This window comes from Mustela erminea, chromosome 4 (genome assembly GCF_009829155.1).
Source record: "Mustela erminea isolate mMusErm1 chromosome 4, mMusErm1.Pri, whole genome shotgun sequence".
NCBI classification, from domain to species: Eukaryota; Metazoa; Chordata; class Mammalia; order Carnivora; family Mustelidae; genus Mustela; species Mustela erminea.
The window spans coordinates 7,268,019-7,284,828 of record NC_045617.1 but is presented as its reverse complement, the minus strand read 5'-3'; the positions used below and the strand labels follow the sequence as shown (position 1 = coordinate 7,284,828).

The 16,810-nt window shown below is 38.7% G+C and overlaps 1 protein-coding gene across 5 annotated transcripts in view; it reads left to right on the top strand.

The window, feature by feature from the left end:
* The window catches only part of MAP3K4 (mitogen-activated protein kinase kinase kinase 4), an 86,381-nt gene that overhangs the window by 26,940 nt on the left and 42,631 nt on the right, over window positions 1-16,810 (top strand). For all 5 annotated transcript variants that reach the window (XM_032338537.1, XM_032338538.1, XM_032338541.1 and 2 more), the window contains exon 4: window positions 15,282-15,524. In XM_032338537.1, the coding sequence (XP_032194428.1) occupies window positions 15,282-15,524 (243 nt within the window). The remainder of the gene's footprint in view (window positions 1-15,281; window positions 15,525-16,810) is intronic.

Here is a 16,810-nt window from a genome sequence, read left to right as displayed (position 1 = left end):
AGAAGTTAGTTTACTTTGAGTGTTATTTTAATTATAAGTTTTAAAGTGAATTTATATATGAGATCTTTTTTTTTTTTTAAAGATTTTATTTATTTACCAGAGAGAGCGCGAGCGCATGTATACGGGCACGCGTGAGCACATGAGCAGGGGTGGGACAGAGGGAGAGAGAGAAGCAGAGTCCCTGCTGAGCAGGGAGCCTGATGCAGGGCTTGAGCTCGGGACCCTGGGATTAATGAGATCTTCTTTGAATAGTATTTTAACTTTGAATGATTTTTAATGTACATCTTTTTATTAGAGCAAATGACTGTTTTCCCCCTTTTAGTCCATAATAACTATTTTATATGATTTTATTATAGTGCAGGTTTTAAAATCAGTAGAACAAAACTAGATAGGAGTAAGGATTTGCCATATACTTCAGATGGTGAATGACTTACTCGGTTTAGGCTTTTCGCTGGAGTGGTTCAGTTCCAATGAGGACACATGTGGGCAAGACAGGAGTGATGATTAATTTTTATTGTGAAGCACTGTTTTTGAAGTATTATGAGCCAATCAGCTTTGGTACCGTTACCTCATCTGAAGTAGAAATTCAATCCAAACTAATAAAGATGAGGCTTCAAGATTATAATGAACTCAGTGGGAAAGTAAGACTTATTTTTGTTTCCATTTCAGGAACATAATCTCTGGAAGGGGAGAGCTGTTTGTGTGTGTGTGTATGTGTGTCTATATGTGTATGAATGTATGTAGACTTTCCTTCTGGGTTTGTTTTAGTCTTTGACTAAGTATGTTGGAGAAAGAGCCACAGTTTTTAAAATCAGGTAACTAGATTCCATTTCTTGGTGTTGGTGTGGGGCTTCTCACCACATGATTTTGTAAATGACTTAGTCTTTCTGACCCTAAGTCATTGCATCTGTAAAACGACTATACTTTCCTACCTACCTCACAGGGTTGTTGTGAGGCTTTAAAAAGGTATTTGTATAAATGGTAAAATGCTGTAGAAGCCAGATATAAACTCTTAATTTTTAGAAGCTTTGTTAATTTTTTTTTCTTTTGAAGCTAACTGTTAAGTCAGTATGGGCCAGACTAGTCTATATTTTTATTTTTTAAATGTATTTAACCTTTTAATCTCTACCAAGTACTCCTGCATTTGAAGGGCCTGTGTTTTCAGCAGCATATAGGCTTTAGGTTTAAGGACAATTTTATTTTCATTCTGGATAGAAGTGTATTGACCAGCTGGCACCACAGATTGTACCCGATACCTGTCTTCTATTTTGCACTGTTGTTTTGGCTTGTGTGATAATAGTAATGAGTACATTTGAAGGATTTCTTATCTGTGTCTTTATATTTTTATTCTTTATGATTAAGTTACTTGTGATTAGTGTTTATAAATAACATATGATCTTATATTTAATTCCCCTTGGCTTACAAACATGCTTTATAAAGTGATTTTTCTCTAAAATCTTATTATATTTCAAGATCTTTAAATTTAAAAACTTGGAATCTTGGGATAGCTCTAGATTTATGGAAAACTTGCAGAGATAGTACAGAATTTTCATATGTTCTTTATTCATCTACCTCTAATATTGGCATCTTACTTAACTTTGCTATATTTGTCAAAATTAATATATTAACGTTGGTATAAGATACTGTTCCCTGGGATGCTTGGGTGGCTCAGTTGGTTGGGCAACTGCCTTCGGCTCAGGTCATGATCCCAGCGTCCTGGGATCGAGTCCCACATCGGGCTTCTTGCTCAGCAGGGAGCCTGCTTCTCCCTCTGCCTCTGCCTGCCACTCTGTCTGCCTGTGCTCGCTCTCTCTCCCTCTCTCTGATAAATAAATAAAATCTTTAAAAAAAAAAAAAAGATACTGTTCCCTAGTGTGCGGACATTATCTGGGTTTCTGTTATTGTGCTAATTTCTCCTTTCTGTTCCAGGACCCGGTCAAGGATGCCATCTTGCGCTTAGTCACGTCCTTTCGGTCTCCTCTGATCTGTCGCAGTTGTTCAGTCCGCCCTTGGTTTCACAGTCTAGAGGCTTGTACAACCGTTCCTGAATTTGGGTTTGTCTGGCGTTTTCTTAGGCTTGGGCAGGAATGCCGCCGAGTTGAAGAGCCCTCGTGGCATTGTATTGTCCCTGGTGACTTTAACCTGGGTCCCTCAGTGAAGGAATTGTCCGCCGGGTCCCCCACAAGTTAGCCGTTTCCCCTTCCCTGCTATACTCGTTGATGTGAGTCACCGGTGAGCCACATTAAAGGGGACAGCAACGCATCTCTCCCTCTAGTACGGAGTTTCTACGTGTATTACTTGGAATTCTTCTGTGTGAAAGATTTACCTCTTCCCTCCCATTTATTCATCTCAGTGGGCAGTCACAAATATTTATTTTTTCTTCGGGTTATAATCCAGTAGTCTTGTTCTTTATTTTGTTGCTCAAATTGTTCCTTTTTTAGCCACTGGAACTCTTTCAGTTGGCTTCTGTGTCCTTTTGACATTCCTGCATCTTTTTTTTGTATGGTTTTGCTCCTTTTTTTTTTTTTTTTAAAGATTTTATTTATTTATTTAACAGAGAGAGACCCAGCGAGAGAGGGAACACAAGCAGGGGGACTAGGAGAGGGAAAGCAGGCTTCCCGCTGAGCAGGAAGCCGTATGTGGGGCTCCATCCCAGGATCCTGGGATCACAACCTGAGCCGAAGGCAGATGTTTAACGACTGAGCCACCCAGGCACCCGTGGTTTTGCTTTTTGAGCAGTTTCTTACTCTATGGCATCGTCCTTTATTTTTCCTGTTGGGGTCCTGAAATCAGCCATTTTCCCAAGGAGCTCTGGTTCCTTTTATTGGAGGACGGTATTTAGAAATGAAGATCTGGGCACTGGGTATTACTGTTGGGGTGTCACTGCTTCCAGGCCCACTCAGGTAGAGTTAGAAAATAGAGGAGTGTCTCTCACCCCTTGTGTGCACAGCTTGATGGTTGCTTCTCTGTTACTGGTCAGCTGACTGACTGATCAGGTGATCTCCTTGCGGACAGACTACCTGTCTGTCTACCTGAAAGATAAACAGGAGTTCACACGGACGTCTCGGGCCTAATCCAGCATCACCGGTTCATCCTAGCTTTCCTCTCTTTAGTTGTAATTTCTTCTCTTGTGGTGAGAAACTGGCTCGCATTGGTACCGGTTTTCAGGTATCTGTGCCCCTAGGGCATACATGTAAAGTAGTTTCAGAATTGCTAACCAGGACCCCCATGAGGATTAAACTTGCCAACCAGAGTCCAGCCTTTCAGTACAGTTCTTTTTGTCTTTAGTCTTTAAAAGAGTCACCGCAGAATTTTCCAGAGTTAGCTAGGTCAGCACCTTTTTCTTCACCCTTTTCAGTAAGGTCATATCATACATCTGTACTATAGTTAGGTTCACTTAATCTCAGTCTACGTTCTGTCCTGGGATTCCCTAGTGTTCTAGTTGATTTTTTTATTTGCTGTAAAGTTTACTTTTTGGGTTGTATAGTCCTTTGGGTTTTGTGCATTTAAAATGTTAAATACCTGTAAAATATTTGAGCCATAGATTATGATATGGTTATTTTATGCTCCTTTCTTTTGGCTTTACCTTCTAAAATTTATAGATTTTCAGAAGAAGAGACAGATAAAATTTTTACTTAATGTAGTATTTAAAATATTTAATTGCCTGATTGCATGTTACCATGCATATTACCTCAAATCCTAAGGAAGAGTTTTGGGTATTTTGCAAATTACTTTCCTTTGAATGAAAAATGATGTGATTATTACAAGTTTAATGGCCAATAAAATATTGTTTGTTTTATGATCCAAGAATAATTAAGCTAATTTTTTTCCTACAGGTTGCCTTCTATATTTAGAGTGGATGAGGCCTATAGAAACTAGGATATGAAATAACAGTCACCCTTTATCAAGTCTTCCATGTGTTAGGCACAGCAACCAAATAAAGTGGTGGTGTTCATTCTCTATCTTACTAATAGGGAGAATAGATAACTTGCCCCAGATCACAGGAGCTGTAGATTGTTGGAGGGATTCAAGTCCAGGATTCTGGGATACCAGACTTGAGACTCTGCTAATGGTGTCCAAGCCTGGCCGCATGCCAGCATTACCCAGAGAGCTTTTGAAAATTCATGTATGTGATACCCTCTCTGGATGCAGGGCGACTCAGAATCTCTTGGGGTGGGACAGGAGTGCTGCCGTTCTCGCCAGACCTCCAGCGGGCTTCCTGTGTAGCTGCAGCAGCACCAGTGCAATTCTGAGCAAGCCCATTGGAAACACTGAGGAGGCTACAGTCCTCGCCTACTGCCGCCTTCCAGATCAGTGTTCATTAGTATAGTTATTATAGCTAATTGTTTTATTTGCTTCACGTGTCTGATTTCAATAGTAAAGTTACACAGGCTTTGTAGTTGAGTTAGTGGCAACCTGATAAGCACATACTTGCTCATTGGCTGATAGGTTTCTGTTTCCAGAAGAAGCACACTTGCTTGAGGGGAAATAGGAAGTTCTATGTTATTTTTGACGGCAGTGAGCCCGCGGAGTCACACCTGATGTAAGATGGAGAAGATCAGAGGACAGAACGCTCAGGTCACAGTGGAGGACTGCATCCCGTGAAGACAACACACCAGTAGCAACAAGACTAGGGGCTGGCATTAACTGAATGCTGCTGTGTGGAGGCGGGTTGGTCAAGTGACTCAGTTGAGGACGTAGATAGCCCATATGGCAGAGCCAGGAGGTGAACCCCGAACTGGCTGTGAAGCTGTGCTTTTAGCCATTACCGTATATGCCTCCTGAGTTATATTTTGTCCCACCTAGTGCTTTAAGTATTTTTTTGACGTAGTGGTTAGCATTTGAATATAAGATTTCATGTGAAAATCTGGATTTTTTTTTTTTTTTTTGCTTTCCTTAAAGTACTAGGAGGAGGTCTGTCCCCCCCTGGGCCCACATTCACACGTGATAGCATCTGGCGGGCTGCGATTGACTGCAGTGCCCATCGTTTCTTATTCTCTGTCACCCTTCCCGAGTCCCCCATTGACATCACCCACTCGGCCCTGTAAGCATTTCAGTTTGTGATATGACCCCTGGTGTAGAACCATAGAAACTTTTGAAGGGTAACAAAAAGTTGATCCTTAAACAACACGCGGGTTGGGTGTGCTGATACCTTGCACAGTTGAAAATATGTGTATGACGTTTGACTTCCTCAAAACTTAACTGCTAAAAGCCTCCTGTTGACCGGAAGCCTTGCTGATAACCTTAGCAGTCGATGAGCATGTATTTTATATGTCATGTATACATATATTGTATTCTTAAAATAAGGTAAACTAGAAAAAAATGTTAAGAAAATCCTAAGAGAAGATACATTTACTGTACTGTATTTATCAAAAAATAACCACATGTAAGTGGACCCACAAAGTTCAAACTCATGGTATTCAAGGGTCAAAGGTATTTTGATCTGTTCCTGTATTTTATAAAACAATTCACTTTCTATTGTCTTACTTATTGAATGTGTATATAAAGAAACAGTTGCTACTTATCTTGTACTCTGGCTCAGAGTAGTAATTCTCTGGCTTGCATCTTTTACTTTTTGTGCTTATATAAATATATATCTTTGTTATGTAATACAGGTAATTTTTAAAAAGTTTTTATTTAAATTCCAATTAACATACAGCATAATGTTACTTTCAGGTCCACAGCCAGTGCTCATCATGACAAGTGCTTTCTTTTTTAAAAGCGATAATGCTGTATTCTATAATTTTCTTCTTTGGGGTCGTCCCCATATTTGTATATGTAGCTCTACCTCAGTTCCAGTTAACTGCTACGCATTACGCCGTCATCGGAATGAATCATTTGACTCTATTTTTTAAATCCTACTGTCTGCCTTTGAACAGTCTGTTCTTTGTATCTCTGAGTTCAGTTTTGTTTTGTTTTTAGATTTCTCCTCCAAGTCATATCATACGGTAATTGTGTTTCTCTGTTTGACTCATTTCAACTTAGCAAAATGTCCTTAAGATCCATCCTTGTCACGAATGGCGGGATTTCCTTCTTTTTTGGGTAACTAAATAAGATTCCTTTTTGTATATATAAAATCTCACACTGTTGATAGACACTTGGGTTTTTCCTTATCTTGGCTACTGTATATAATGCTGCAGTGAACAAAATGGGTGCAGATTTCTTTTTGTGTCTGTGTTGTCATTTTCTTTGGATAAATACACTGAAGTGGGATTGCTAGATCACATAATAGGTCAGTTTCTAATATTTGAGGAATGTCTTTCCTGTTTTCCATTGTGGCTGCATCAGTTCACATTCCCACCAACAGCGCACAAATGTTTTCTTTTCTCCACATCTTTACCAACATTTGTTACTTATCTTTTTGATAATAGCCATTCATTAAGTGTGAGGTGGTATCTTTGTGTGTGTTACAGGATTTGTTTATCTTGAGAGTATGCGCATGCATGAGCTGAAGGGCAGAGGGAGAGGGAGAGGGAGAGAGATTCTCATGCAGGCTGTGCTTGGGGTCCGATCTCAGAACCCTGACATCATGATCTGAGCCGAAACCAAGAGTCAGATACTCAACTGTCAGTGCCACCCAGGTGCCCTTCTTACTGTGGTTTTGATTTGCATTTCCCTAATGAGTATAACCATTTCACTCTTAATGGACACTTTTTTTTTTGTTTTTATTTTTAATTTATAAGTGGTGTAGCTACAGATACCGTGTATGTTTCCCGTTTATGAACTTACTCCACTGTTTTGTAAGAATGGTTAATCAAAATGAAATTATGGAGTCATTGGGTATACATATTTAAATCTTTGATAGATATTGGGAAGTTGGTCTTCAAAATGGCTGTACTAACGTGTACTTCACCCAGTGGTGTAGGAGAAATCCCATTTGTCCTCATTTTTGCAACCATTATCAGTAAAAACTACAATTTTATTTTAACTTAATTCTTTTTGTTTTTAGTGACATTGAGCTTGTTGTCAAGTTGCATGTTGGCCACTTGCATGTTGTCTTTGACTTTTATTCATTTTGTTCATTTTCTATTGTTTTTTTAAATTACAGTCTTGACCTATTGGAGCTGTTTTTATTTTATGGATATTATTTGTTTTTTATTATGGCTGTAAACTGTTTTTAACTTGTTTATGATGTTTTTCACTAGATGTAAATTTAAAAGTTTTATTCTAGTTTTGAACACTTTATTTTGTGTGTAGTGAGAGATTATAAAACATTGTATATTTTTCCCTTATTTTTACATAGTTCAAAGATTTTTGTTGTGGAAAGTATTAAACCCATGCAAAAGTAGACAGAATAATATTATGAGTCCCTTTGAATCTGTACAATTCCAGCACACTGATTATCAGCTCATGGCCCGTACCTCTAGCCACTTGACACCTTCTCCCATCAATTGAAGAAAATCTCGGGTGTCGTATTTTATCCTTTAATAGTTCAGTATGTTTCTCTGAAGGATGAGGGCTTGTTCTAGAAGTGTACCACAGTACCGTTATCATACTTAAAACATAGCATTAACTCCCTTGATCATCAAAGATCAAATTAGTGTTCATATTTTGATTGTGTCATAGTTACCTTGGTTTTCTTTAAAAAAATATTGTACAATTTAAGTCAGTTTTCAAATAATCATAAAACATAACAGTTCACTATATTTTTTCCCAAAGATTTTATGTATTTATTTGAGAGAGAGAGGGAGGGAGTTTGTGAGCGGTGGGGAGGGGCAGCAGGAGAGGGAGAGGGGATCTTAAGCAGACTCTGTTGATCACAGAGCCTGCTACGGGGCTTGGTCCCACAACCTGAGATCATGACCTTAGTTAGCTAAAACCGTAAGTTGGATATTTAACTGACTGAGCCACCTAGGTGCCCCGAGTTCATTATATTTCTTAAGTCTTTTTAAATCTGTAGTTCCCCCTCCCTATTTTTGGCCATATGTGTATTGAAGAACCTGGACTTTTCATCCTATAGAGGTTCTCCTACCGTCTGAATTTTGGTGATTGCATATACAGTTGTCCTTTTGTGTGTTTCCTTCTTCTCTTTTGTTTGTGTAAACTGACTGTGAGAACTAGTGGCTTGATTAGATCCAGGATTGCTTGATTGATTGGTTGAAGGATGGTGTTAATAATGCTTCATGGGGACATACGTATGACTGTCTCTTTGAGACATCAGCAGTTAACGATCATTGTCTAGATTGCTTACTTCAATAAGGATTGAAAAGTGATATTTCTAATTCTCTTTTCTTCTTATTAGCGTAATTATCAGCTGTATTAAATAAGATATTGCTACAGTATCTTAGTCATTTCCTCAGTCATTATTTGGTTACCCAGTGGAATAATTGAGCAGAAGGGACAGGGTAAATATGCTTGAATTTTTCCCTTTTATTTACCCTTTATCAGAAAAATGAGTTGGCTTACTGGTGACCAGTGAGTGCTTTTTTATTAATATGATTTTGCACTCATGAATTTAAACCCATTTGATATGTTTCAACCCATCGAAATCATTATTATAATCCATTAAAGTAATTGTAATAATTGATGTTCACATTGTCCCATTTTGGACAGTGGGAACATATTCAAGTTGGCTGAGGTCCTTTTATCACAGCCCAGGTGAGGAGTGTTTCATAACTTCTTTGATAGCTGATGTAAGAAGCTACTTTAAGCTTATGTCACACGTCTGCTTGAGACTGGGAATCTGGTTTGTCTCCAGGGAATTCTTGTTCCTTTTCTCGGGAAGTGCTATTCTAGGACTGTCATTGTAACAGAAGTCGTCGATCATTGTTTTGGTTCTCTTCAAAAATACATTCCAATTTTATACTAACAATTTTCAATTTTTTACATAATCTCTCTTGACTTTTCTTCTACAGTGAAAATCTCAATTTGTGGTGGTAATAGAAATGATGGCATTAGAGTCTCAGAGTAATAGATTATTAGAACATGCTGACTATATTTCAGAATACATATACAATAATCTCAGTGGAGTACCAGCAGCGGTATGATTACTGAAAAAGTGTAAGCCCCCCCTCCCCCACCATCCTTAGGGCTATACCCTTTGGGATATACCACCAAATTACTGCGTTTTCGAGATAATTCAATAATTGTTATGATTATGCCACTAACTAGACATATAATTAGAATTTCTTCTTTCTTTGGTTGTATATTTAAAATAACAGCTTTATTGAGACAGAATTCACATACCATGAAATTCACCATTTTGAAGTATTCACTTCAGTGGTTTCTACTATATTCAGAGTTGGATAACCACCACCACTGGCTACTTTTAGAACATACTCAGCATTCCTAAATGAGGCCCTGTCTCCTTCAGCGGCCGCCTCCGCAGTCCTTCCGCTCGTCACCTCAGCCCTGAGCAACCACTTACCTGCTTTCTGTCTCTCCGTATTTGCCTGTTTTGTGCAGTTCATATAAATGGAATCATATATTTGGTCTTCTGTGACTGGCTGCCTTCACCTGGCATCTTGTTCTCAAGGCTCACCCACGTTGTATTTGTAGCAGTACTTTGTTCCTCTTTATGGCTGCATAATATTCCATAGTGTGGATGGGCCACATCTTATTTCTCCATTCATAGATCTTTGATTTGTTATTTTTAGGTATTGCTTTTTAAACTTAATTTTGCAGGAATTATGAAAAACATTTGGTTTTAAGAGAGAATCTATGGAATAATATATTTTCAAGGGAATCTGGTTTCCCTGATAATGATAAGCTTAAAAAAAAACTGTTATCTTCTTCCATTTTTTTATATAAGCTGTGTATGCAATTTTCTTTACTTTTAATAGATGACCAGTTTATTTTTACCCCTTAAGGTTATACTTATATTAATTCCCTTATTGTTCTCCCCTGCCCCAACATTTTTTGATTGGTATTTGTTTGTTCTCAACCATGAGGATACTGGAATTAATCCTTTTCTTTTACCCGGGCTTTCATTTGAAGTGATTTGCTCTTTGGTGAAATGCTCCGTAGGGCATTGCATATGCCCTCCCCTTTCTCCGGGGGTTTGATGGGTGTGGTGAATCTGCAGTATGGCCATTGTGACTGAACTTTCTCCCTTACATTCTCACCTCCTATTAGCCCCACAGGAGTGTGTGTGTATGTTTCCATACATGGACATAGAGACAGAGATAAGAGATTTAGATTTCGGTTCATTTCTCTTTACTTCTTTTTTTTTAAGGCTCTTGTTTTGGTTTTGTAAACAGCCTCCCCAGTCGTTTCGTTTGTAGTAGAGTCCTTGATAAGGGCTCATAAGACCATTGTTTTCTGAATTCTTGGCTTTTCCTGACAATTTGCAGCATTGACTTTTGCAAGTTTGTTTGGCCATACCATCTTTGGCTTGTATTTTCTGTCCTTGAATAAGTTTAATATATATCCTTCATCGTCTTCTGGCAAGCAGCATTGAGGTTGCAAAGTCTCATGGAAATGTGATTTTTTTTGTTTCTGCTTATAAGTACAGACTTGTTGGTCTGTTTAATTTATTTATAACCTGAGTGTCCAAAGGATTGTCCTTTTTCTTTTTCTTTAAACGCCACTAGTTTACCTGGTGTTGGTTTTTCCACATTGGTGTTTTTGAATACATAGTGCCCTTTTAGTATATGATTTCAGGTTTTGTTGGCTTTCTTCTTTTATTTTTTTTTTTTTTAATTTCAAGTGAATTTCTTAATGTTTTAACTCTTTTCTGTTTCATTAGTTTGGTTTTCTTCTCTGGGAACCACTACTGCATGTGTTTTGGATCTACTTTGCCTCTCTGTCACTTTATTTCAAACCAACCTCCCTACCTTCCTTCCTTCCTTCCTTCCTTCTCTCTCTTTCTTTCTGATTTATAAAATTGTCTTCATTTTTACCTTCGATTTCTGTGAAGCCTTCATCTGTTCTGTTTATTTGTGCTCATCTTCCTACTGGTTAGCTTTGTGTTTTTAAGGTGATTTTCTTTTTTTAAAGATTTATTTATTTATTTGAGAGAGAGAGAGAGAGAGAGAGAGAGAGAGAACAGGAGCAGGAGGAGGGAGAGAGGGAGAGAGTGAGAAGCAGGCTCCCCGCCAAGTTAGGAACCCAAAGCGGGACTCGGTCTCATGAACCTGAGATCATGACTTGAGCCCAAACCGCGTCAGGTGCTTAACTGACTGAACCACCCAGGTGCCCCTAAAGTGATTTTCAATTAAAAAAATTGTCTTTCGAGTGCTATCACTTTATAGTAATATAAAGTGATATTGTGAGTCTTTCTAATTATAATTTATGTTGTTTTATATTTTCTATGGTTTTCTTAATTTCTTTTAGCTTTCTTGGGGAAATTAGACTGCAGTCCTCTCTGTTAGTGGACCTGTCTTTCTGGCAGGCTTTCGCTGTTTCTAGGGTTATTCTGCTCCTTATTTCTCTGCTTAATAACCCTGTATTGGATTCTACCACAGTCTTTTTGTTGCTCATTTTTAAACATATTTGTTTTCATGAACTTTAAGGAAAGAGAGAGTTTAGAAAGTGTTAGGGTTTGTAGCTTTGAGCTCCTTCTTCTGAATTGCCAAAACACATGTTCTCTTTTCTTGAGATCTCCTGGTGTGTCCCCTCCTGCTCCTGGGCCTTCTTATTCTTTACCTCCTCTCTCCTTCCCTGGTCCGTTGGATTTCAGTCGAGCAGGTTCGTCCTGGAAGGGGATTTTAGCTGGTAGTTGTAAGAGTTTGGGAGGCCGAAACCACTTCAGCCCTTTCAGACCTGTTGCAACCCCTTGACCTCACTCATGACTTTGTGTGCAAATCACTGTTTCCCTCAAGTCCTCAAATAGAAGCAGGGAACTTTCTATTGAATAGTCATTAGTGATTGTGGCATTTGTCCCTTTGGGCCCATCAGACACCCTGTTAATCCCCTGTGTTTCCCTTGCACAAGTGCTGATACTACAGGGTCTGGCACGGTTCACCTCCCCCCATTTCTTGTACTTTGTAGTTCATGGAGATGCCATTGGACATGTGTCTCAGGGAGTTTTGACTTTGTGTCCTCATTCTCTCCGTTCTTATGGGGGAACTAAGGGAAATTAAAATCCTGCTGCCACCACTGCCTTTCCAGAATTTCTGTTACTCTGTTGACCCTGTAGTAAATTGCCAGTATTTGGTTATTTTTGACTGACTAAAATGGCAGTTTTATATGGCTTAATCTAATATATAGGGCACCTGGGTGGCTCAGTCAGTTAAGCGTCTATCTTCAGCTCAGGTCATGATCTCAGGGTCCTGGGATCAAGCCCCACATCAGGCTCCTTGCTCAGCAGGGAGCTTGCTTCCGCCTTCTCTCTGCCTGCCTCTCTGCCTACTTGTGATTTCTCTCTCTCTCTGTCAAATAAATAAAATCTTAAATAATGTATAGCTCTCTGTTTAGGTTATTAAACCTGTATTAACATTTGGAGTCTTTCCATATGTATATGTTCAAACATATTTTTGTATTTACGTTAATACATACTCTAGTTTCTCATATCAGTTAAGAATTTCTAAAATAGCTGTATAACTAAAAAATTATGACTATAGTTATAGGGGGAGATAAGATGTAATTATTTTTCAGTTTTCTTTAACATTGGATTATCCATTTTACAACTTCTTCAACTGCTGTATACTTTTTAATGTATTGATTAGAGATAATTTGATACATTTCTCTGCTGATCTATTTACAGTACTTTTCTGTTTTAAATAAAGTAGGTTTATTAGTAACTTGTCATCATTTAGGGGAGTTCTTCCCTTTTATTCTTTTAAAAAATTTCTGGGCTGTTTTTACTTTTACATGTTACTTTCTTCCACATTAATTTCATTGAATGAATTTATTAACCTCCCCAGAGTGCCAGCAGGGTTATGATTATACTTAGGTTTTTATTGATGTCTTGATTATTGAGTCAGGCCAGGTTTCCTGAGTTGATCACAGATTTTATACCATATTTAATCCTGTGTTTCTCACTGGAAATAATAATAAACAGATGAAATAGTAGCAAATAATGCCATTCTTGTACTTTATTGCCCCTTCCTCTCTTCTTGTGTTTTACTGAAATAATTGGGAATTTAATACTTGGGTTTTTTCCTTATAGTATGCTTTAAAAAAAAAATACTCCTTTCTAGAACTTGATTATAATCTTCCACCAAGTTATCATCATGGAGTTGTATCTGCCTGTATAACTTCTGCTAATTTCATGGCTTTTCACTTCTTTGGGTAGTTTTGTCTTGGGATCTTTATTCTGATTTAATTTTCATTTGACCAGACCCTACTGTACTTCCTCAGTAGTTTTTAGTGAAGTTCTTCAGTGAAGATAAATGAATTGTACTTTGAGTTCTTCCCTGTCCAAAGAGGTATCTTCTTTCTTCTTCGCATATTAGTGGTATCTTGACTGTGCAAAAAGCTCTCCCCCAGCTCCTCCTCCTGTTCTTTCTGGCCTCCTGTTTTATCTTCCTGTGAAGCTCCTAGATCTGACTTCCATGTCTCTATTTTTCACTCAAAACTTCCATTCCTTTTTCTTTCGCTCTTTGTTGTGGTAATAATTCCTGTAGTTAATGTCTAAGCTATTAATTTTTACCACATTCATTCAGTTTTCACTGGCTTTATTGAACTTGTTTTGGGAATCTTGGTTTGTTAAATGGTTTCCAGAGGACTTCAGTGCGATTGTGCAGTAGAGTATTTTATGGGTCTCTCCTGTTTCCTCCATTAATGAGTGTCGCTGTTTCGATGCTTCGCCTTGGTTCCCTTAGTTAAAACTGCTGTTTCCTCTTCAGTGCTCAGTAGTTTTTTAATGTCTGTTCCTCACTGGACACAGATTGACCCACTGGGCACCACCAGTGGGAACACGTTTCCTCCGCGGCAGTGTGGGTCTGGCTGTTGGGTCTCCCACGCAGTGTTGTTTTGCACGATGGACAAGTAGGGATTGTTCTCTTTCCCAGTGAGCCTGTAGCAGATGGGTGAACAGGCTGGAACTCTAGAGAATGCAAAAAAAAAAAAAAAAGACTCTTTAGAATTTTATCAGAGAAAGTTTGCAGAATTTTGTAGAGCTTTGAAGAAGCCTTTGACCTGAGATCATTCTGTACACCAGAGGAAAACAAGCGTTTATTATTGCCTAAAGCTTTTAAACAGACATGTCTTAACCCTAACCACATTGACCACATTTTAAAAATGATGTATCATTTAAAAAATTCCTGGCTGCTGTGGGAAACTGAAGTATGTATTAATTTAAATGCAGAAGTATGTGTTGAGCATAAAAGGATGTGAGCAGAGGAGACCAATTAAGAATTCACTCCATGAGAGGGAGCATAGATAGGAATGGCATGGAGGCAGAATAGCTACAGTTGGTGATGTTTTAAACTGAAGAGAAGTTCAAGGGCATCTGGATGGCTCAGTTGGTTAAGCGTCCGACTCCTGGTTTTGGCTCAGGTCATGATGTCAGGGTCCTGAGATCAAGCTCTGTGTCGGACTCCGCCCACAGTGCTGAGTCTCCTTGTCCCTCCCCCTGCTCGCTCTCTCCCTCTCTCTCAATCACTCTCTCTGGGATGGATAGATAAAATCTTTAAAAAAAAATTGACGAGAAGTTGAGGTTTTCGCATTTGTTGGCCTCTATTTTCTCAATAAAAAGAGAAGGGAAGGTCTTTGGATATGATTGGTCAGGATGATGTTGCCAGGGGTCTAAGGACAGTGGGGAAAGCTCCACATCCCCTTCCTATAAGGAAAAGTCTAAGGCATTTGAAGAGGGTAACTGTAAGGAGGGATGGGCAACACTGGGATTCCTGGGAACATTGAATAACACAAACTTGAGTGGGACCAGACAGGTCAATTTTATGAATTTTTTTCTATCAGCATCATTTGGTGTAGCTCAAGAGAGCAACGGACTAGAAGAGTTTGGTTGCACCAAATAATTTTTGTGTTTATGTAAACAGCTCCCTGGTTTTGTAATCTTTTCTCCAATTTCAATAATTTCTGGTTTTCTCAGTCTGAAGATAGTTATGGCTAGTAATGTATATAACCTAAAAAATAAAGTGTTCTACTCATTTTAAGTATGATGATAAAATGCTTGATGCAAATGATGAACTTGATTCTTTTTCTGCTATGATTTTTTGAGAAAAATATTATAATTTGGTGTCCTTGTTATGATTTCTTATTACTTTTAGAACTTCTTGGGTCTGTGTTGAAAATGTTGAATTATTCTAAAGAATATTTTCCTGCAAAATTGTGATTTTGTAGATCGTCTGCAAACTATAGAGAATAATAGTTGATAACCGCAGCCTTAGGACGTGGTTTCGTATGCTCTCTTAACTTCTGTTGAATTTTTGTTCTAGTTTTCCGAATTTCCACACCCTATGTGGGGTTCCGATTATGTGCAGTTATCCAGGAGGCCACCTTCCTCGGAGCAGAAGTGTAGCACTGTGTCGTGGGATGAGCTGAAGTCCATGGACTTACCCTCCTTCGAGCCTGCCTTCCTGGTGCTCTGTCGAGTCCTTCTGAATGTGATACACGAGTGTCTGAAGTTAAGATTGGAACAGAGACCAGCTGGGGAACCGTCTCTCTTGAGTATTAAGCAGGTCTGTTTCAAGCACTCCTTAAAAATATTTAGTGATTACTGTGCTATTCTGCAGGCTTATAGTTTTTATTTTGGATTGAGGGTTTTTTTTTAAATTGTTGCAAATAATGAAAATGTTCTTTGTGTGGAGTCCTCAGAGATAAGATTGTTGCTCAACCTTTCTGCCATCGCTTCCTTGTTCCAAAAGGATATAAAAGTATGGTGATGAAGTGACACAGTCTGTAAACATCGGTCTTTGGAGGCTGGAATCTTAAAATTCACTCGTTAGAAGTAGTTTAAGTTCCTTAAATTTATTTATTTTTTAATCTATTTAAGCTGTGTGGAAACAGATAAATGTCTTTAGAGTATGCAGTGGGGAGATGTTTGGACTTTTTGTTTGCTTAGACAGTTGCATGGTTTAAATAGTAATGACAGCTGCTGCTTTCTTGTTTTCATTCATTTTGGATGGGATTCTCTAGGGAGTTTGATACTCCAGAGGTAACAGGAATGACTGGAAGCTATTGTATCTAGCTCAGTGAATGCTGCAGAATGTTTGTTTTATGATATTACCATATCCATTATGCAGAATAAACATGTCAGATTTTGGCAAAAAAAAAAAAAAAGAAGAAAAGAAAAAAGAGAAAAGTATGTTTTTGTCGATTGTGCATGTCCATCCCCTCATGATGGAAGGGCTAGGAGCTCATTGGTGACGACCGATGGCGTCTGGGGACAAGCACAGGCCATATGATAGGCCCAGAATAGGTTTAGCTGGGAGGGGGTGACTCGCGCACTTCATCGTCCTCACTTCAAGTTTCCGTCCGGCACCGACCAGAGCGCTGCTTTCTCACTCGCTCTGCCGCTCAGCACCTTGCCGCCGGCTCCTGTCCCGCCGTCCCCACTGGCCGCGCTTCTCACTCGTCCACCTGACTGCGGTGGTAATTTAGGAAGTTTGGGTAAAATACTTCCCTTTCTCACAAAAGGAATACTTCAGGAATGTAACCTGGTAAGACAAGGCAGAGTTTACCTTTTGCTGATGGGGCTATTGTGAGGATGAAACAGCACTTTATGTTAAAATATTTTTAAAAATAAGAACAATACATAGATGAATGTAGCATTACTAGGATCAAAATAAAACAAATTTTGGCTAAGATCATTCATAGATTCGGTTATAAGCGAATGTCACCTAAGTGACATCTTTTTTTTAAAGATTTTATTTATTTATTTGAAGAGGGAAATTACAAGTAGGCAGAGAGGCAGGCGGAGACAGAGGGAAGCAGCCTCCCTGCTGAGCAGAGAGCCCGATGCGGG